This window comes from Malus sylvestris, chromosome 8, assembly GCF_916048215.2.
Source record: "Malus sylvestris chromosome 8, drMalSylv7.2, whole genome shotgun sequence".
Taxonomy (NCBI): domain Eukaryota; kingdom Viridiplantae; phylum Streptophyta; class Magnoliopsida; order Rosales; family Rosaceae; genus Malus; species Malus sylvestris.
This window is the reverse complement of record NC_062267.1, coordinates 5,484,527-5,505,148: the sequence shown is the minus strand read 5'-3', so window position 1 is coordinate 5,505,148 and position 20,622 is coordinate 5,484,527. Positions and strand designations below refer to the sequence as shown.

The following is a 20,622-nucleotide window of genomic DNA, read 5'->3' as shown; positions in this document are numbered from 1 at the left end:
CTCAATTATCCTACCATTTTTTGCATGGATTTTTCTTGATATCAATACCTTTTTGTAATTGTACAAAATGTTTAAAAACCTACACCTCCTCTTAATTATGCCCTTTTTATATATATATATATATATATATATATATATATATATATAAATTTATTGTTATTAACGAGAATGGGAAGGGTTCGAAATTATTACAATAATCTTGAAAGGAAAAGTTTTGAACGCTGGATACATGGGTAGAAACTTAACATCCTATTCACAAGGATATTAGATAACATCAAATAAAAGGAAGGACAACTCTGCTGGAAATCGAATCTTAATCATGCCCCTTAATGCTTCTTTTATTTATTTGGTCTAATGAATAAAAATGAAAAAAGTGAGTGTGACAACTAAATGAATGTATAAATAACTAACGGCATGTCAGTATTGAAAGTGAAGTAAGATAAAGTTTCAAAATCGAGATTCGATACATAACAGGGGAGTAGTCCAACTCTCCTAACTTTTGGATGTGCGAAACTCTCCACATTATAATATTAGATCTTGGTTCCGCCTGAGTGTGAACCTAACGTTTATTTGTGTTCAAAATAGTCCTAGATCACTTATAATAGGCAACATGTTTCACGAGATAAAATTCAAACATCGCTCTATAGATTATTTGTGTCGTCCAAGTGTTTTATTTTGCGTTCCGCTACAAGTGAGAATATCGAGAGTGTTCCAACATCCGAGAGTTAAGAAATCTTGTATGAAAAGAGCTGCCCTACTTCCTCCATTGCCAACTAAAGAGGCCTCCAACTGAGTTCATCCTCTCGATAAATCGAAAAAAAAAAAAAAACAGGAAAAAAGAACTGGGCATGTTACAGTGAGTGATACTGGTTTCATAGGGCCGGAGAGGACCTGGATCGTCAGTGAGCTTCAAAGTTGGGAGTACTTTCTTGTTCGTAGTTTTTGGTTTAGACAATGTCCGAGTCCAGTCTACGTCCCCCCCTGCATGCCGGCTATGCTTCGACTAAATCATTTAGTGAGTTTTTGGCTGGTGGAACATGTCAACTATGAACCAGGACATGAAAAAATAATGCAAAACGATGATACTTCACCACAAATTACTAATTCGGAAAAGAAATAATAAATCATATACCCCGTCGTGAGGAAAAAAGCATCTGCCACCAGGTGAATTAATTTCAGTATCGATACACTTTACAGTCTCGCCGTAGCGGTTAATGGTTGGACTCCTTAAAATTGTTAAAAAGTTAGCCCAACCATCAACCGCTATGTCACATGGTCTACAAAAGGTAGTCTAAAAATGGTTGAGTTCAGATTGGGTGCAGAAATCATAGGCAGGTGAAGACATTAGCGGCTCACAATTTTGCGGCGGTGTTGCCGGGAGATTTGGTGGTGGGGCTTGTGGTGGCGAACGGCATCTCCAACTTCTTGAACTTGTACAACACTCTTTTGGTCGTTAGGCTTGTCCTCGCCTGGTTCCCCAACTCCCCTCCTGCCATTGTTGCACCCCTCAGGTATTGTCATGATTTGATTTTGGTTATCAATGTTCGATATTTTACTTGAACAAACTGTGAATTAGGATCCCAGAATTCTACTTTTCGTAATTTACAGTCTGACAACATAATATAACTAATTGTCAGGGTAAAAAAACATCGAAATGATTATGATGTGGACGTGGATATGATGTGCAGCACGATAAGTGATCCGTACTTGAACATATTTCGGGGTTTAATCCCACCACTTGGAGGCACATTGGATCTCTCTCCCATTCTGGCATTCCTGGTTTTGAATGCCTTGACAAGCACAGCTGCCGCTCTACCGGCGGAGCTTCCATCGTCACCGGCGTCAGGAGCTTCCCAACAACTCGTTGCTTCCCCCTACTGGAATTACCAACCTCTCTACACCTCAGAAGAAATGGTTGACGAGGCTCCAGGGCAGCAACAACAACACCACGAAGAGCTCCGGCGGTGTCAGTTAGGTTTACACTGTATTCTCTTGCAATATCGAGTACCAAACACTAATCTTCCGGCTAGTCCCTTGTTTGTTTTGTACTTGGCTGAGATTGAAGAAATTTTTTGCCTGGCATAAAGATAGTGGTTCTATTGATGCTTTCATTTGTTGCTTACTATAAATAGTGTGGAGTAATGAACTTGTTCGTCTTGAGGAATATCCAGTGAGACCGTTTCCTGGCCAACGAGTACACAGCTCCCCGAGAGGTTGACGCCGGTTGATATCGTCTGTCGAGCTTCTGCTTATTGGCGGGCTATAAGAGAATGACAGAGTTAATTCTGAAAGATGCCTTTGTAAGGCCTTAGGTGTAGGCCTTGAGGCTCAAAATCAAAATTAACTTTAAGTACCCAGGCGTGCCACTGCCATCTTTAGCATGACAGATGTAAAACCAATGTTAAGTTTTATTATATATATATATATATATGTCCGAGAGACCAAGTTAGTTATGAAAGGTGCCTTTGTGGGGCCTTAGGTGTAGGCCTTGAGGCTTCCCGTCAAAACTAACCATATACTTAAACATATATTAGTTGTTTCATTGTTGCAGAAGTATCACAACCGTTATACTTTAATCGCCCGAGCCCGCAGAGCAGAACAAACTTAGATAGGTGCCTTTATCGGGCCTTAGATATAGGCCTTGAGGCTTCCTATCATAATTAATTCTATACTCAAGCGTTCTGTAGCAATCATGATATAACAGAAGTAAAACTAGAAAATAGGCCAATTACTTGCGACCTAAGTAACTTCAGACTTTTTGTTATCAAGGATTGTCGTGGATGGGTTAAGTCCACATAGGATTCTTTTTTTATGCCTTGAGACCAATGACTTTTAATTGATCAATCTTGTCTGCCCGAATGGTTAGAACTTAGAAGTCTTTTAGTCATAAACTGGCTAGAAATAACTTGGATGCAGATGGAAATATACATCATATTACTAGATTTATGAATGAAAGACAAAAACAAAGGAGGTCGGGCAAGGTTTCACTTTGTTAGGCAAGGCTGATCGTCTTGCAACTTCCTCTCTTTGTGATTTACAAAGGGTTTGAATGCTAGAAGGGGAGATTGGAAGATGAGTTTACATGAGGGAATCGATACTACAACAATATTTAAACAGGGTAGCAGAGCTTTTACAAAGGCTTTCTGGTGAAGGTTGATCCCGAAAGAGATGAAGGCTTGGGGGCTGACTACAGCTTCGTGAAGGCAAATTTGGTTTGAGCAGAGTTTGTGATTGTATTTGTTTGTTTGATTGAGTGTATTTGTCTCTGATTTTTCTTCCTCCTTTTATAGAAGATTTGGCTTGGCTACCTGCAGTATTGATTTTGCCCGAATGCATTTGAAGGGCAGTGATTCATCAACTTTTCACTTGTACTGCCATTGTAAAGTACTTTCTTCTGGGCTTCGGCTGGGCCTTGGACTCTTCCTCCTTCTGGACCTTCTTTTGGGCTAACCCCCTTTTAACCCAAAGTTCAAGTTTTATCCCAAACAGAACTTGAGGAGGGAAACCTACTTGTAACCGAGACGCCATTATGGCGCTATCGTCAACCAATCAAACATGGTCATGTGAATGTAGTTTAAGCACACGACGGTGCTTGATTGATGTGGAATACCATCACAATGACATCATCATAAGAAAGATGATGCAGATAAAAAGCCATGCCAAGAGAAAAGTTTGAACTGTGAAGTCCCCCCTCTCTTCTTTGTTGGGTTTATTCATTAGACCTAAGTTGATTTTGGTAGTTTTGCCTGTACCTGTATTCCTTCTCTTGATAAATTAATCAACTTTAGTAATATTTTCAAGGGAATCTTAACGAAACACTCATGATACTATTCACTTTTAACATTAAGGACATTTTTACTCTAAAAAGTCACTCTTGATACTATTCACTTACAACACATTTTTGTCATTTTTGTTAAAACTCAAAGTTTTCAAGCCCTTTTCACACTACTACAAAAGAGGCTATCACAGGCGGTGTAAAAATCGACAAGAAACCCCAATTACTGTCGGATTTTTACCAAAAATCCGACATCAAATCTTGCAATGTCGGATAGGGGAACCGACACCATTGCTAGTGTCACGAAAAGGGTATCGACGTCGGTTAGTCCCCTTAATCCGCCACGAAGAAGGAAAGCAATATAAAATAAAAAAGGACAGTAGCATCAGTTAAAAATGACATCAAGGCTCAGGTCAGATAAAGGCGACATTAAATACTGACAATGAATGTCGGATGGAGACACCACCTAATAATTTGATAATAAAATAACAATTATATTGTCGTCCATAAGCGACACCACAAACCATTAATAATAAAAATAAAAATAAAGTCTGTCTCAGTTTTTAACTGCTTCGTTCCATCTCCTAACAGACCGAAATCACTAGCTCCTGAACAATTGCTTACACATTCTAGTTATCTAATGCACATAAACCAAACACAATTTATAATTACTTGATTAAATTAAAAAATGGAAGAATTGAAATTTATAAAAAAATAAAACAATAAAATAAAAAAGATGAAGCTTAATTACCCCAAGTGAAAAGCAACCCATCTGAGGCAGCAAAGGCGGTATGCTAGCGGTCACAAGCAATGTCTAGCCACCGTCAATTAGCCCTCGTCGGGCACCCAAAAAGCTTCGGAGAGCTGCTTCGGGATCTTCAACTGCTACTTCTTCCCATTCTGACCCGTCTGCTCGGACTTGCTATATCTCCACAAGTAAATCGCCCTCTTCGTCGGAATGCTCATAAGCCGGTTGCGACCCAGAAGCTCATCAATGTCCATTTCCATAAATTCCCTTCACAAACTAAACCACAAAGTTTCAAGTCAACATTTGACACAAAATTAACAAATTTTAATCCAATTGAAGGAGAAAGTTGGGAGCTTTACAAAATGGGTTATGTGTTTGGTTACCGAGGAAATAGAAGAGTGGTGAATTGGGATTTTATCGGTAGCCAACCTAAGAGGGGGAGAGAGCGAGAGAGAGAGAGAGAGTGGTGGAGATACTTGAGGACTCAATGTGGACGAGGAAGAAAGAAGCAAGAAAATTGAAAAAATTTCTCATGATTTAGGGAGGGGGAGTTTTGCAGTTACTAGCTAATGGGACGAGATAAACCAATAAATAAAATTTGAACTTTCCTTTTATTTTGAGAAGTGTGCCGAAGTGTTGTGAAATTTTTAAATTTCAAAGATGTTTGAAATTTTGCAAAATTCTTGTCCCACGCCTTCTCTAAATTTTGTAGTTAAGTGTGTGTGATTTCACCACTTCCTTTATAAAAATAATTATTAGTGTCGGCTGCAACTGACACTAGGTTTTAAAATATTTAAATATAATTATTAGTGTCGTTAGAAGTGACACGATTCTTTTTTTAATTGACACTAACTTTATGTTGGTCGAAAGCGACACGGTTTTCTTTTCATACGACACCACTATTTAAAAACAGTCTATGCCAGTTATAAGCGACATAAACCGTTTATGTCGGTTATACCCAACATTAATTCCAACACCATGTAAGGAGGGTGTCGGAAATGTCTTATTCGCTAGTATATTATATAAAACCGACACAATAAGCCACTTTTGTAGTAGTGTCATTAGTTTTCCTTATTTTCAACTAGGCCGAAGATTTTAATGCTCGTCCTTTAGCCTATTGCATGTTTCTGAGCGTGCAGAAAAAATATAAAATATTCAATTTAGAGTGCAAATAATTAAAATATGAATATCAAATTTGCTACCATTTTAACGATTTTTTAAGAAAGCTGAGGTTTCACCATAAAATCAATTGGCATATCGTGAGGAGCAGAACTACTTATAAGCACATGCAAGGCCCCTCATTTTCTCGATGTGGGTTTGGTATTCTCAATACACACCCATACGTGTAGCGAATTTTCAAGCCTATCATGTGGACAACACGAATCGGGAGGCGTAGGGTACGTGTGATCGCTAGTCTTCACACGCGGACAACTTGCTCTGATACCATAAAGAAAGTTGAGGTTCTATCATAAAATCAATTGGCAACGTGGGGAATAGCTCAACTACTTATAAGCACATTGAAGATTCCTCATTTTTCTGATATGGAATTGATACTCTCAACAGATTCAACTCAGTAAGACGAGAGTGAAAAATTCATGGGAAGCATGTGGAATCCGATTCCAAATTATTATTCAGCCACAGCCAGTACAAATTATTCATAAATTTTTGTTAATGGAGAATAATCTTTCCCACTCTATCTTGCACTTGAGCCTTCATGTTTATCTTTCCCACTCTATCTTGCACTTGAGCCTTCATGTTTAAGCTGCTAACTTCTACTCTTTCAAAAAGCATCCAAGTCAGAAAACAGCAGGTGGTTTCTCCTGCCGCTCCTGTGTTGGTAGCTTAAAATGGAGCTCGGAGCTACGAGGAGGACGAGCAGGTTTTCGTCATACGATAAGCTGGTGGCGATAGGGTTGGCCCTTCTAGCCGTGCTTTCTCCTCTCTATATCGACCGAAGAACTATAGATGATTCAGAGCTTGATCCAGATGAGCCCATCAACTTTGCTTCTTGGCTGCCTCTTCTTCTCTTGGTGTTGATCTTGGCCATTGCTTTGTCGCTTTACTTAGACCGAAGCTTTTCCAGGTTTGATCCTTATTGGATTCACAGAGTTGGCGGTTCTTCGTGTGGTATAACGATAATTCTCATGGTTCTGGCTTTGATTTTGAAGTGTAAATCTTCCATTAGGAACTGGGAGCCTTAAGCTCAAATCGTTTGCAGTACTTGTTCGTTTCGCTGTGTAATTTTCTCATCGTTGTACCGAACAAAGTTCATGTATCTGCTTATATAAATAAGAGTAAGCAGCTTCTTATCTCCATTATCTTTCCAATCGTACCAAATTAGGAAAACATTTGAACCGAACAGATCGTTCATTGTTCATATGTAATATGGAACAAATGCTTCTAGCCAGCCATTAGCCAATAATGTACTAGTTTACAACTGAAGAAAATGAATGCCATTGATCGCGCCGTTAGACTCTACAGACAACAAATGCGATAGACAAAACTCAAATTACAACAAATCAAAAGGGTCCCCAAAATTAAGTAGAAAACAAATCCAGCTTTTTTCATAAAAAACATGATCATGATCACAATCCAAAGGCATACGACATTGCAATCAGAGCCGTGGTGAAAAATGGCCACAGACGACTGCTTCTAGACCAATCATTGGCACCACTGGCTGGGTGATTAGATTCACTGCAATCGTCATTAGCACCACTAAAGCATCCGGGCCTTGTTATTTTAGCCTCACCTCCCTCTGTTACAAAGGTGCTGTTAGTTTTTCCGCTGCTGAACAACACGCACCAGAAATACGGAGCTCCACCATCACTGCCACTCGCAGCAGCTCCCACTTCAGTGTGGTTCTTATCGTAGAGAATGTCCAAGGCCTTGCTGTTTTCAATCAAAATTTTCGAAAATGCATCGTCAGCGTGGACATATTTGGACTGGCAGCCAATTAAACGACCAGTGATTGGAGCTAGGGTTGAGGTTTGAACACCACAGTTGGGAGCAAATGTTTCGGCAAATGCAGAATCAGGAGGCTTCTTGGCGTTGGACCCTCCTACAGCATCGCAGTCACCTTGGTACGCTTTTATGTACTGCAGGGCAATGCACGCCAAACCCTGGTTGTCGTAGAGGGATGATGCTTTGTGTGCAGTTCTGTTGCTGTTAATTATATCAACTAGCTTATCCGCCGGGTTATTAGTAACTTTGACTGCAATTTTCATCCATGGTCTCATAAGTAGGAGTTTATAAGTTTTTGTGAGCCGCAAATACAATAATACCGACACAATGAATAACCATTAAGGAGAAATGTTTTGATCCTTACAAGAATACACTATCCGAGAGCATGTAACTGATAAAGTCAAACAGAACCCCAATGAAGCGAAAAACTGAACCCAATGAAGCAAAACCGAACCCTAATGGAGCGAAAACTGCACCCAATGCAGCTAAAAAAATGAATCCAATGAAGCAAAACAACTGAACCTAACAAGAGTTGTGGTGAAAAGCGGGAAGCGAAAAACTAAACCATGTAGATTCTAAAATGTATCGAATTCGTATAAGCACAGCATCAAATTAGGGGGAAAATGAATCACCTTAGGATGTAAAAGGTCCAACGCCAAATTTAGAAATCAAAATCTGGCAATGTTATTAGTTGCATTGCATCCCAACTCACAGGCCACCTCTTAAATCTAATCTGCTGTTTTGGTCCCCAGAAAACAAACCTTCAACGGAAGAAAATATTGTAATTGGTTCAAACCCACCCTTTTCTTTTATTCGAGCGATACTCAAATCCAATCAAAATTACGAGAAGGGTGATTCGAACTTGGGTGCATAGTGGAGATCACACCGCTCTACCCAACTTGGCTATGCTAAAATTCAAGCATACCCTTAAACATAAAAAAATCCAAGATCCATAATTGTAAGCTCTGATCTTTGACCCAAAGATCCAAGTCCACAACAAACTCTCAACCAATAAATTCAGACTTTTATGGAAATGCAGAGATGAAAAGTTCATCCACATTTGAGAAAGTACATCAAAGACGAGACATTCGTAGTTCAAACTAAAGAAACAGAAACCCAACAACCTTAAAGCAGCAGATCCAACAATTAGTATCAGTACCAATTAGACATATATGTTCCAAATCTAAGACAGGCATCACAAAGTTCCAACATTTTGTACTTGCATTGTTCTCTTGCAATAAAATATATGCAGAAAGATGGAAACTTTGAATATATTTTTATTGCAGGACTTGATGGGGACTTACTTTGGGTGCCAGCTGAAGCTGAAACGATGAGTACAGAAGCTACAAGAAAGAGAAACCATGTACTGTTTGCCGCCATCGTTGCTGAAGCTCGGGAGAGAGAGAGAGAGAATAAGGGGAGGAGAGGATGAGTAAGGAATGCGCCGGCTTCACTTCGGGTCCGGGATTTACTAGAACTGGACAGCTATTATTTGCTGGGCAGGCAGGACCCTTTATTCTTAATTTTTTTTTTTTAATTTGATTAATTTTTTTATAAATTTGATTAATTTTATAAAGAAAGAAAGGAGAAAACTTGTGTTTGTGGGCCTTGTGGGGATGCTGTAGGCCACCAACCGGGTCATCGAATTCAATCCGTGTTTCGGGCTCGTTTAGAAGTCTTTTAAAATATGTAAAAACTCTTTTAGTAAAAATATTTTTAGGACTAATTATTGGTAAATATGTAAGTAAATTTAAAAAAAAAAAAACACTTAACGTGCATCTTGTAAGATGCTCATACGAAGTGTTTTTGAAACCCAAAAATATTTCTCTAAAAACACTTTCAATCATTTTAAAAACACTTTTAAATGAACTATTGGACAATGGATAAATGTTCCTTCAAAGTTCAGCCCCTTCACATTTGATGCCAATCATTGGCAGTTTGGTACACAACATGGCTTAACTGAATGTTGCTATGCAGTTATTGACAGTTAAGACATTGATGATTGTGGTGGCCTAGGGAGAGAATATAAGAGCATTTAATTACAGAGGTTGGTTAGTTAATTAGTTGTTAGACTTTTCAGCCAAGATATCTATGAGATTATCATAACTTTTTATTTTGATATTTGGTAATGAAAATCGAAAGAAGTAGTCCTTAGTTCATCATTCGTTAAGTGGAGGGGTCATTTCGTGAAAATCGATAGAAGTGATAATTTCGTAAAAAAATATGTCAATATTCTTGTTAAGAGGAAGGGTTAGTTTGACTAAAGCACCCTTAAAAAAACATGGTCATGCGACAAATAACGAGGATACTAATAAATTTTTACGAAATGACAAAAATGATTTATGATGGACAAACTTAACTTAAAACCACTTCTATCAATTTTCATTATTAGGGACCAACTCAAATGTACAAACGGATAAAACTCGCAGAGTTCTTTACATCTAATCTGTTTAAGACAGCTTTGGTGGCATGGCCACACTGAGCGGCACTGCGCACGTTAGCACCTAGGGCCGGCCCTAAGAAAATGGGGGCCTTAGGCGAGCCTTCGAGTGGGGGTCCTAAAGTTCTTACCCAACTCATTGTACATTTATATGTATAAAAAAATGTTTCACTAAATACATGAAAAAGTTCATTTCTACATAAAAAATCATTAGAATTCATATCCAAAGAAAAAAGATATGCAAACATTACTTAAATATTATACGTCTCGTGTTTTTAGACGCAAATGTATTAATTAAGTTTACATAATCTAACTTTTCAACCAATTCTTTTTCAATTGACAAAATAGCTAACCTATTCAATCTTTCTTGTGACATAGTTGATCGAAGATACGATTTAATCAACTTTAATTTTGAGAAACTTCTTTCTGCAGAGGCAACTGTAACTGGTATGGTTAACAAAATACGATAAGCAACCCATGCATTCGGGAAACAACCATGCATTCGGGAAACAACCATGCATTCGGGAATCAACTCAATATTCTGTAAACAACAAATTGACAAAGAAACAAACTAAAATTCAAATTTTACCCACTACCCAACACAAAAGTTTGATACAAATGACACAACACAAAACGAGGCGCATAAAAAATACGGTAAAATTCAACATTGAAAATTCGAATTATCTTGAACCAAAACTAGTTAGGAAGCAAAAGTAACCAACCTTGTTAAGTGCACCCATAATCCATTTATCTTCTTGAAGGGATTTAACCACTTTATTAAGTGCATCCACAAGTTCGAATTTTATAACTGCAATATAGACACTTGACAAGTGAATACTTTGATTTCACATAAGCAATATGCATTAAAATAAACAAATCATAAACCCTAGAATCGAAAATCCTAATTATATTTACAAACACAACGCTCACAAATTAAATTATAGAAAAAGAAGCAGAAGAGAAGAGGGGCATTGATCGGGTACTTGACCTCTATAAACGGAGTGAGAAAGAACCGATTCGCAAGCGCAGACTTGCTACCAGTATGTTGTGCGTTAAATTCCCAAAAAACAGTTGAATTGTTGCTAAAGTTTCACCCCACCCAAGACACTTTGTACTCCAAGTTTCAAGACAATTATATGATTTTATATTTAAATATTTTATTAAATTCAAACTCTAAAAATATATTTATATATATATTATATATATATATTATATATACACACACATATTTAAAAAGAAATATTTTGGACCCTCCCCCACCCAAAACGTTGCACGGCAAGTTCCAAAAAAATATTTATAATTTCATATTTAGATATTTTACTCAAACGACAAAATTATATATATAAATATATATAGAAAATTATGATTGGAACTCCAAAATTCTTATTATACATTACAAACTTTCTATATTTAGAAAGAAAAATACACTTGTGAAGAGTGTATGATGAGATTTTTAGAATGTCAATAACACTTCCCTATATATAAAAAAAATTAAAAAATTTGGGAGCCCCCCGAAGTGGGGCCCTAGGCTGGCGCCTAGTCTGGCTACCCTTCATCTCCTCAACTGTCCCTCTCTCATAGCCCGTAAAGCTCGCCGCAGCGTCGAAAAACTCGCGGCTGCGGCGAGTAAGGCGCGCATCGCCACCATCGAATTGGCGGGAGATTTGTCTCCATCTTCTGTCTTTGCCGTCTCTAATTTGCTCCTTGTCCCTAACCGTACGCCTCGTAGATCCTTATTATCTGTTTGGCAGGAAAGAAAATTAAACATTTTCTAATCAAAACTTAAACTTGTATTGTTGGGTTTAATGCAGATGCTGTTGCCGGCAGCGGATTCGATAAGTATGTGATAAGGTCGTTGCAATTTACTTTATTTAATTAGTGCTTGGCTATTATTGCATCATCTTTCGGATGCTTTAAGCTTTAGCTTTGGGAGGGGGCTAAAAGCGCCTTTTGAAAGGCGCAACTGATTGCTTTTGGTTGAAAAATTTAGAAGAAAGAAGTATTTTGATTTTTAACAAAAAGTTGAACTTGTTTATTAGAAAAGCAGTTTTGTAGCTTATAAGCATAAGTGCTTTTTAGAGAAGCCATTCCAAACGAGTCTCAACATGACCATTTCAGAATACATGATGTACACTTGTGGTCACAAATGCTTTTGATAGAAGTGTTTTTGTTAGAATTACAGTCTTCTCTTTTTTTTCAACCCAAGTGCTTCTAGCTATAGAAAGCTATTTTATGACCTAAAAGTACTTTTAAATTTTTCCGCTACAGGCTGAAAAAGGGTTTTACCCCATGGAATGCCTAAATATGATAAACTCAGGAAAAAACTCGACCCTCTCGAGGCTTATGTATCGCCAGTCATATTAACCCAATTACAAATCAAGGACTTTGGTAATATCCTTTGCTTTTGCTTTCCTTGATCGTCAATTTCTCTCTTGTAATTTTCGACGATTTATTGTTACTTTATCCGAACGCAATGACATTCTAAGATTCATACAGCCAATCTCACTTAATGGAATAAGATTTTGTTGTTGGTGTATCGTCACTTCGTTAAAGTGGTAGAAATTTGTTGTAATGTTTCAACAACTGCAGAGAAATCTCTGGAAGGTGACCAACCCCAGTTTGCTACTTGCCGGTCTCTGCTGCGTTCAGGCCCGGCAGCGTCACTTCGCGTAAATATTCGAGCTGTAAGTTGAGAGGTTTCCTGGAGTAGCATCAGTCTACATGCTTTATGTAAGTTGGCAGTTTTTTGTGTACATTATGAATTCCTAAGAGCTTCGGAAATGTTTACCGGAACTATAGGTGGTGCGGTATGCTTCAGACGATGATGGCAATGGGAAAACCGCTTCAAGCGATGTTGATCAATGTCTCAGGTACCATCACTGTCCCGGCGAAAACATGGCTCTTCTGAACTGGATACAAGAGAGCAGTAACAAGCTTATGACCGATGTCAATCTTGAGACCCGGATTTTTTGAGTTTTGAAGGGCCTTGGAGGAGCTGGATTCTTTGCTTTGGCACGCAACGAGGAATGAACGAGCTCCGGTCAGTTCTATGAAGGCACAGATTGATACTGCCCTTAATGCACTGGACAGGTGAATCTTTATCTTCATCTCCTTTCGTATACACAACAAAGCTACAATTTCTGATAACCGTCTTCTTTGCAGCCTCCTCAAAACTGTACCTTCAGTAGTGCTAGCAAGGGGAAGATCGCGGCCGATTCCTACAGGAACTCGTTAGAAAATGCAGATCTTGATATTTCAGACCCGGACCTGAAGCAATTGGAATCAATACTGTAAACTCATGAGCTATGAAAATCTTCCAACACATACCTGATTTGTATATTTTTCGCCCGCATGTCGAAGCATCTCTCGTACAAGAAGACCTGAAACCAAATCCTTCCAAGACGATCATCAAAGTGTTTTTCATGATGGACCTGAAGCAAACTGGTCAGCAAAACATTTACATCGACTACATACATCTTTTGAAATTACGGTAAAGAAATGGCGAATCCTTATGAAAATTCCAGGAAATCGAAAACAGGAACTAAGGAAAATTAATCCAGAAAAACAATTTATTGTATACATAAAGGCAGTACCAAATTCAGTACCCTATACACACAGAATTCAAATGGTCTAGAATTCCACTCGTCACGGAAAAATCAAATTCAAGACGAACACTAGGTCAACATAAAAGCAAACATTACTCATTGTATGGATTACATATGAAGCCTATGTCTGCTACCTATATAATACCTAAATTAAATACAAGCACAATATGATTTACATACAAATTCTGGGATGGACGACCAAATCTGCTTGCTGGACTAAAAGCCGAGTCAAATAAGCCCCGCGGAAGAAAAGATGCATTTCTTGCTATAATCAAGACTGTTGCAGGCTGCTGAATATGCGCTTCAAATTAGGGCATGCAGCACGTAATCTCCCCATGCTCGTCGGGCTTATCTGTCAATCACCATAAAAGACAGTATTAGGTTGTATTATAAGAGGCAGGTTTTCTTACAACGATATAGCGGGGGAGTGTAGAAGATTGTACTAACCTTGGGACAAAAACGAACATCAAGAGTCTCCAGCATGCTACATTTCGATATGGCAGCTTCCACCACTGTTTCATCGATGTTGCAAGACTAATACAAAATCCCAGCAAGAAAATGAAATTAGGGACCAGCAGTAAACTAAATTAAAATGATTTTATAGAAAGCAAAAAATATATTAAAAAAGTCTAAATGCATGTCACTTAAAAAAATAAATAAATCCCAGGTTCCATGCCTTTCAACATTTTGTTGGTATGGTCAAACATGAATTTTACATGGAGTTAAATATATTTTTTTAAGGTGATAATCCGTATAAATATAACAACATAAGAGGCAGAATGCGTACCTGAAGAAAGAGAATAGTCAATTTCGGACAGTCAAGCTTCAAAACTTCCAAAGAAGTACAATTGCTGAATAAAAAGACAGAAATGTTAGTGGCAAGACAAAACATCATGAAAATCTAGAACTAAATATACAAAGAGATGTTCAAACTAAATAAACGAATTACCTCAAATTAAGAAAGCAGAGGTTGAAACAAGCAACATCAACGTCCTTTAAATTTGCAGAAAGAGAAAGGTTTAAAGATGACATGTGGAAACAACGTGCTGCTGGTGGAATGACAACTTTCCTAATATTTGGACAACCTACACAGTTGAGGTTCTGCAGTAACCGGATTGGCTGCTCAATTGGCACCTGGACATTCTCAGGTAAAAACATGCCAGATAGGGAAGGTTGCCCGGCACTGCTACCCCAATTCAGGTCATGCATGTTCACACAGCCATTCAAGCTCACATGAGTCAAGTGCATACAAAAAGAAAGAAGCTCCTCGATAGCAGACTGACAGAGGGTTCCATAAGACAAATCCAGTTCTTGGAGAGCTGGAAGAGCCCCATCCTTGTAAAGAGGCTCCAATGATGAGTCAGATAAGTACTTGCAGGCTTGTAACTTCAACACCTGGGAAAAGATAAGAAAAGATACGATCCAAAAAATCATGTCAAAAAATCTGCCCAAGATTCTTCTAATTTTAGTTCAAATAAAGAAACATCCACATTCTGCTCAAAGTACATGAAATATCAATATCCTATGGTAGGAGGATCACCATGCTAAATTTAACAACAAATCAACAAAGTATGAGCTGTAAAAATCACCTTAAGTTTCATACAAGACTCGAAAACTGGCTTCAAGTTTGTCAAGAAAGTGTAGGACAAATCAAGCAGAATCAAATTTGGAAGCCAGCGCAATGAGTAGAGTCCATCAGAACCAACAGAGGGGCATGACATTAGAATTAAAGACTCTATCATTGGGCATGAAGCAGCTGTTGCAGACAAGCAATCGTCCCTAAGCTGACTGCATGTGCAAATTATGAGCGATTTGAGTTTAATTGAGACTGAAACAGTAGGGATCATAGCAGGCTGGTAGGTAAAGTACTAAAAAGTAATGAAAATAACCTGCAAAAGGAAGCGTCTAGAGATGTTAATAGTGGACAATTGATGGATGCTTCAGCTAACACACCACATCCCTTCAACTCCAGCAGCACCATATTTGGCGCTTCGATACTGAGCACATTCAATTTGGGACATATTCCCAAATTTAGTGACCTAAGACCAACCTGAAGAAAGGAATGAAAAGATTCAGTTTTCTATTGACTGCTTAATGTCAGAATTGACATGTAGTGAAAAAAGTGTGATAAGAGTCTGCGCATCTCATGGCTTTATATAAGAGCAACATAATTCACATTGTAAAACTCATAAATTATCATAAAATCTTTTTACTTTACAATCATTCTCACTTACTGGACAAAATGCTGCTCTTTCAAGATGATCACAACCATCTAAAGAAACTTGTTCAAGATAGGGGCAAGTCAGTTCGAGAGATGTAATTGCCCGGCAACCAACAAGTGAGAGGCTGACTAAAGAAGTGCTACAGAATCGAACCGCGGTTAAGCTCTGGGTGAAGTAAGAGATTATGTCAGCCAAAGGAAGTATACATAAGATCAGCCAGCAGATAAGATCAGCCAGCAGATATCTCAATTGACCAAACAAGTAATTAAGAATGAGTTCAACCCTCCCTGAATAACAGTCCAAGTATCAGGGAACAAATAATAATCAAAGAGTTTTTCACAACCCCCAATATGCTTCAGGGGAATGACCAACAGGTCATGCATTTATTGACAACATGGTTTAAACTCACAAGTTTATTGCATCAATTTACAGAGTCACATAAGAATACATAAATAATTCCAAACGGCAAAATTTATCCCATCCCATAAGCTAGCGTAATCAAATCTCAAACAGTATTAACTCAGGTAATGAGAAGAGATAAATTGACAAACCTCACAGTTTTCAAGAACTAACGTTTTGAGCAAAGGACACCCACCACCATCGCTGAAAACATCACATATAGAATTTGTTAAAGATTCACAATCTGTAAGGTCCACTTCTTGCAAACTTTGGCATTGCAGTGCCAGCGTGGTTAAGCTCTCTTGCTTTTGCAATGCTAGTTTCTGCAAATTCCAAAGACCACTTGTTCAGATTTCATGTGTCTAATAAAATCAACACTAAAAGAATATAAATGGTTCTTCAAAAGACTTACCTGAAGTGAATTTGAAGTGATGTTGATACGATGGAGCACAGGACAGTTAGAGACCATTATTGATGACAGCATGATGCATCGTAGATTCAAATCAGCAAATCTGCAGAAGAAACATGCAAGGTGAAAATTTTATAAACAAATAAGAGAAATTCTCCTCTCCAATTGGGAAGCTCTCCACCGGGGGGGGTGTGTTGGGTACTGGAAGAACATGAGCTTACTTGCGACAATGTACTAGTCTAATATTCTGCAAGCGTGGAAGGTCCAAGTTCACAGCGGTAAGTAGACTGCAATTGTCAAGCTCCAAAACCTACAATGAGTAATAATCAGATTAATATGTTTAAAGGCATTCAATGAGACAGACAAACAATACTGATATTTGAGACCAGATTCATACCTCAAGCATGTAACTATGAGATATTGCAACCATTGAAGCCGAGGTGATGCCCTCACAACTGTGAAGCTTAAGAACTGTCAACATTGGCAGTCTTACAGACTTCAAAACAAAAACAAGGCACAGAAGCATGTCAAATAAAATAAAACAAATATTGGTACTAAAAAAAGGATGGCGAAAACCACTACAAACTAACCTCAAGAGATATATTTGGACAGTACGACGCATTGAGAACATGGAGATTAGCACAAGCAAGAGCAATCTCACGTAGAGTTTCATCAGTAACACATGAACAATTTGACATATCCAATGACTCTAATTGAGGACATGAGATTGCCGCTGAACGAATTGCAGCATCTGAAAGCTTGTGGCAAGAGCCTATATCAAGATCATGCAAAAGAGGGCTATTAAGAACAGCCTGCGCCATGTTACTGCGTTTCAATGACAGAGTTTCAAGTTGAGGACACCTGCAAAAAATCCGATTTAGCACAAAAATGTAGCCAAGTAGACAGCATGTGACAATTCAATTTTAATTAAAAAAAAAAAAAAAAAAACACCTGATGGATATCCGCATAACACGACATTTTGTTAATTGAAGCTGACGCAGTCTATCATGGTTTATAGGTATCTCCTGGATACCATTACCAAGAGTAGCATCATTGATGATCAAACTTTTCAACATTTGACAGTCTGCCAAGGAATGGAAAAAGATGTCCCCTAGTTGCCCTTTCCCTAGGGTTAAAACCTCGAGATTCCTAAGAAAAAAAAAACAAAAATGTAAGTTACTTGAACTGAAAACTATATCAAAGAATAAATACAATAGCATAAATATTTAGAAAAGCAATTTACCTCAATGAAGAGAGAGCTTTCATAACAAGCGAGTGAATAGCAGGGGTACCAGAAATATTCAATTCTGTGGCATTGGGATACCGCCAACATATGTCCTCAACTGTAATTCCATATAAAATGAGTGATAAGCATACAATTTGACATGTTAAAAAAATAATTTTTTATTTTAACTTTTCTGATTCAGTTATATAATATCAAATTGACCCCATATAGTATTTTTAGTCAAAGAATAAATTTAGACTTTTATTAAAATTTACACTTTCACTAAAATTTACAAATGGAAACTAAAATATTATGAACTCAACAAACACATTATCCATGCCTCATAAACTCTGAGTAATAATAACCAACCAACTTTTAATCTAATAAATGAATATTTCCCAAATGCATTATCCATATCATTAGCCATGTCCGAACACAAGCAGTAAAAATTACATACAGAAAACCTACCAAAATATGAAAAAGAAAAACACATAAGTGACCACTGGTACAAATTCTCTACTTACTTGGGCAGTTAGCACAAATAAATCTTCAATTTTTATACTTACTACCAGTATACCACAAAAATAAAGTAGAACTCACATTGCTCCACAGATATACTTCGATTCTCAAAATTCAGACACCTCCAGAAATCTTCATGAGCACTAGCAGATCGCCACTGCCTACAGACTATTGCAGCTCGGCAAAGATTAATGTGGTCCAAGAAAGAGAAAACCTGAGAATCAGGAGAAAATGACATTTATAATAAACAAATTTAGGACCAAAACTGATAATAGCCCTTCATTATATGCAATATACGCAAGGCAATGCTTACCATATGTAATAGGTCATCTGTAAGATCCATCCGAACTTCTAAATCTTCTGTTTTTGAGGTGCCACTATGATCACCGTCATCATCCTTACCACTGCCAGAATCAAAGGGGCCCTCCTCACAGCCAATATTAGGAGTAGTATTTTGAAAAAATGTCTCGCTCTTATATGGAATGAAAGAGCTCTCATTTATTCTGTAGTCTCTTTCTGCAGATGAACTGGAATTTCCAGCACCTGAAGCCATAGCCATTGCATAGTGGAAATCACTGCAAGAAATAATGTCGCAGACAATCATGAGTATCGTTATTCCCAGCTGAAAAATATTATAATGGAACCAAATAATAGATATAGCATATACTCATTAGGGTAATGTTATCTATTCCCAGCAGAAAATAAAATTATACTGAAACCAAATAATCTAAAACATATAAACCCCTAAACTATTCGTAATGAAACAAAAAAGTTAAATCTTTCAGCCCCAACTAACTACTAAGGTGAAAATTTTGGTAACCAATGGCAAATTATCTAAAATCTACCAATCGATCAAAACTAAGGAGCTACAGTGAGAAACTCACTGATTAAAGGATTGAACTTTGGCTCGCTTATGGTGCGAATCGTGATCACTGCCATTGTCTGCAGCCGAGCTACTCTCGCCCTCGGAAATCCAAGGGTTCCCAATCGAGGCCCTCAACGACGCAAGAGCACCAACACAAACAGACTCATCCCACTGAGCGCCACCACCACGCATTGCCTCAACCATCCCTTCGAACAATACCAGATGGTCATTACGGCCGCGCTCATTCCCCACCAGCCCCAAACTCTGAGCATTGCCGTCAATTTCGTCGCCATTTCCGATGGCGCCCTCCGAATTGCCGTCATTTCCAAAATCCCCCTCCTTCATGATCGCCTCCGCCTCGCTATCGTCCTCTTCTGGTTCGTCTCCTTGGGTGAAGCATAGGCAGTACCAAATCTTCATGCACTCGAAAGAGCAAACCTCTCGGGACCTCCGCAAACCTAGGCCGCGATCCGACGCATCTTCATCCCCCTTCCGGCTCCTCCTCCGAAATTAAAACCCTAATTGGCGCAGAAATGACAGAAACGGCTCGCGAAACCCTAGAAATTTGAGGACCACCGATTCGAATTTTTTTTTCAAAATTCTTTGTTATTCGATACGAATTGATCGATATCTACATGAATATACAGAATGGAATTGGGAACTTGAGAGGAAGACAGAGAATTCAGCAGATCAGATTGGGGATCCTCCTGAAAGTGCTTATTTGTGGTGAGGTGCTTTTTTGTACCCTCGAAAGCGCTTTTGAAAATAATCTCTCTGTGTGTTTGTTTTTCTACTTGAAAATGAAACAGCAAGTCTTGCAATAAGAGTGTCTTTCCTTAAAAGAATAAATGATTAACAAAAATATTTATATTACAAACGGTCCGGCGCCGTTTTGATTTTTCTACATATTTTTTTCTTTCTTATTTTATTTTTCTCTTTCCCTTTTTGCCATTGGTTGTTTTCTTAATTTTTGTGTTTCTATTTTATATGGTCAATTTCTTGATTTTATATTTTTTTTTCCCACCATGCTCCTTGCATTTCTAAAAGACTCACTAATATCCAATCTAAGGATTGCAATTTAACCTGTCAAACTCTATTGCATATAACTCTAATTATAAAAATACTAAAAAACTTTAACCAAAATTATAATTAATACGACTAAGCGCATTAGTTTCAACCTTTAGAAAACGATGACCAGTCTCCTCACTAATATCCAACCTAAGGATTGCAATTTAACCCGTCAAACTCTATTTCCAACCTAAGATTACAATTTAACCAGTCAAACTCGATTCTCATAGGTAATTGATATGAACAATTTAGTTTTGGGGATTAAATTTCGAACATTTTTTTTTATAGTTAATCGTCGGGCAAATTTTTCGATTTCAAGTTGTATTATGGTTATTGATAGAATTGTTCGTTCTTCTCGGAGAAAAAATAATAATAATTTATTTTTG

At 37.8% G+C, this 20,622-nt stretch overlaps 3 protein-coding genes and 1 pseudogene across 4 annotated transcripts; 1 reads left to right on the top strand and 3 right to left on the bottom strand.

Annotated features, from left to right (window-relative positions):
* Positions 1–364: 364 nt before the first annotated feature.
* Positions 365–1,975, top strand: LOC126632637 (ylmG homolog protein 2, chloroplastic-like; annotated as a pseudogene).
* A 4,885-nt stretch (positions 1,976–6,860) lies between these two features.
* On the bottom strand, positions 6,861–8,986 carry LOC126631898 (uncharacterized). The gene is made up of 2 exons (XM_050302095.1): positions 8,789–8,986; positions 6,861–7,734 (listed from the first exon to the last, which is right to left on the bottom strand). Exons 1-2 carry the CDS (start codon positions 8,862–8,864, stop codon positions 7,109–7,111), a joined length of 702 nt encoding a protein of 233 aa, XP_050158052.1. The 5' UTR covers positions 8,865–8,986; the 3' UTR covers positions 6,861–7,108.
* Positions 8,987–12,011: 3,025 nt separating this feature from the next.
* On the bottom strand, positions 12,012–13,400 carry LOC126631899 (uncharacterized). Of its 2 annotated transcripts, none has more exons than XM_050302096.1 (2): positions 13,252–13,400; positions 12,012–13,114 (listed from the first exon to the last, which is right to left on the bottom strand). In XM_050302096.1, exons 1-2 carry the CDS (start codon positions 13,398–13,400, stop codon positions 12,769–12,771), a joined length of 495 nt encoding a protein of 164 aa, XP_050158053.1. In that variant the 3' UTR covers positions 12,012–12,768. The 2 variants fall into 2 exon arrangements, with proteins under 2 accessions (XP_050158053.1, XP_050158054.1); XM_050302097.1 differs by having other exon boundaries at positions 12,012–13,142; positions 13,252–13,368.
* Positions 13,401–13,475: 75 nt separating this feature from the next.
* LOC126631879 (F-box/LRR-repeat protein 15-like) lies at positions 13,476–19,984 on the bottom strand. Its single transcript, XM_050302075.1, has 17 exons — positions 19,188–19,984; positions 18,617–18,878; positions 18,385–18,517; positions 17,803–17,902; positions 17,511–17,708; positions 17,150–17,420; positions 16,957–17,055; positions 16,781–16,869; positions 16,563–16,662; positions 16,303–16,473; positions 15,764–15,916; positions 15,419–15,579; positions 15,119–15,317; positions 14,479–14,924; positions 14,317–14,380; positions 13,977–14,063; positions 13,476–13,881 (listed from the first exon to the last, which is right to left on the bottom strand). Exons 1-17 carry the CDS (start codon positions 19,586–19,588, stop codon positions 13,801–13,803), a joined length of 3,015 nt encoding a protein of 1,004 aa, XP_050158032.1. The 5' UTR covers positions 19,589–19,984; the 3' UTR covers positions 13,476–13,800.
* Between the last annotated feature and the right edge of the window lie 638 nt (positions 19,985–20,622).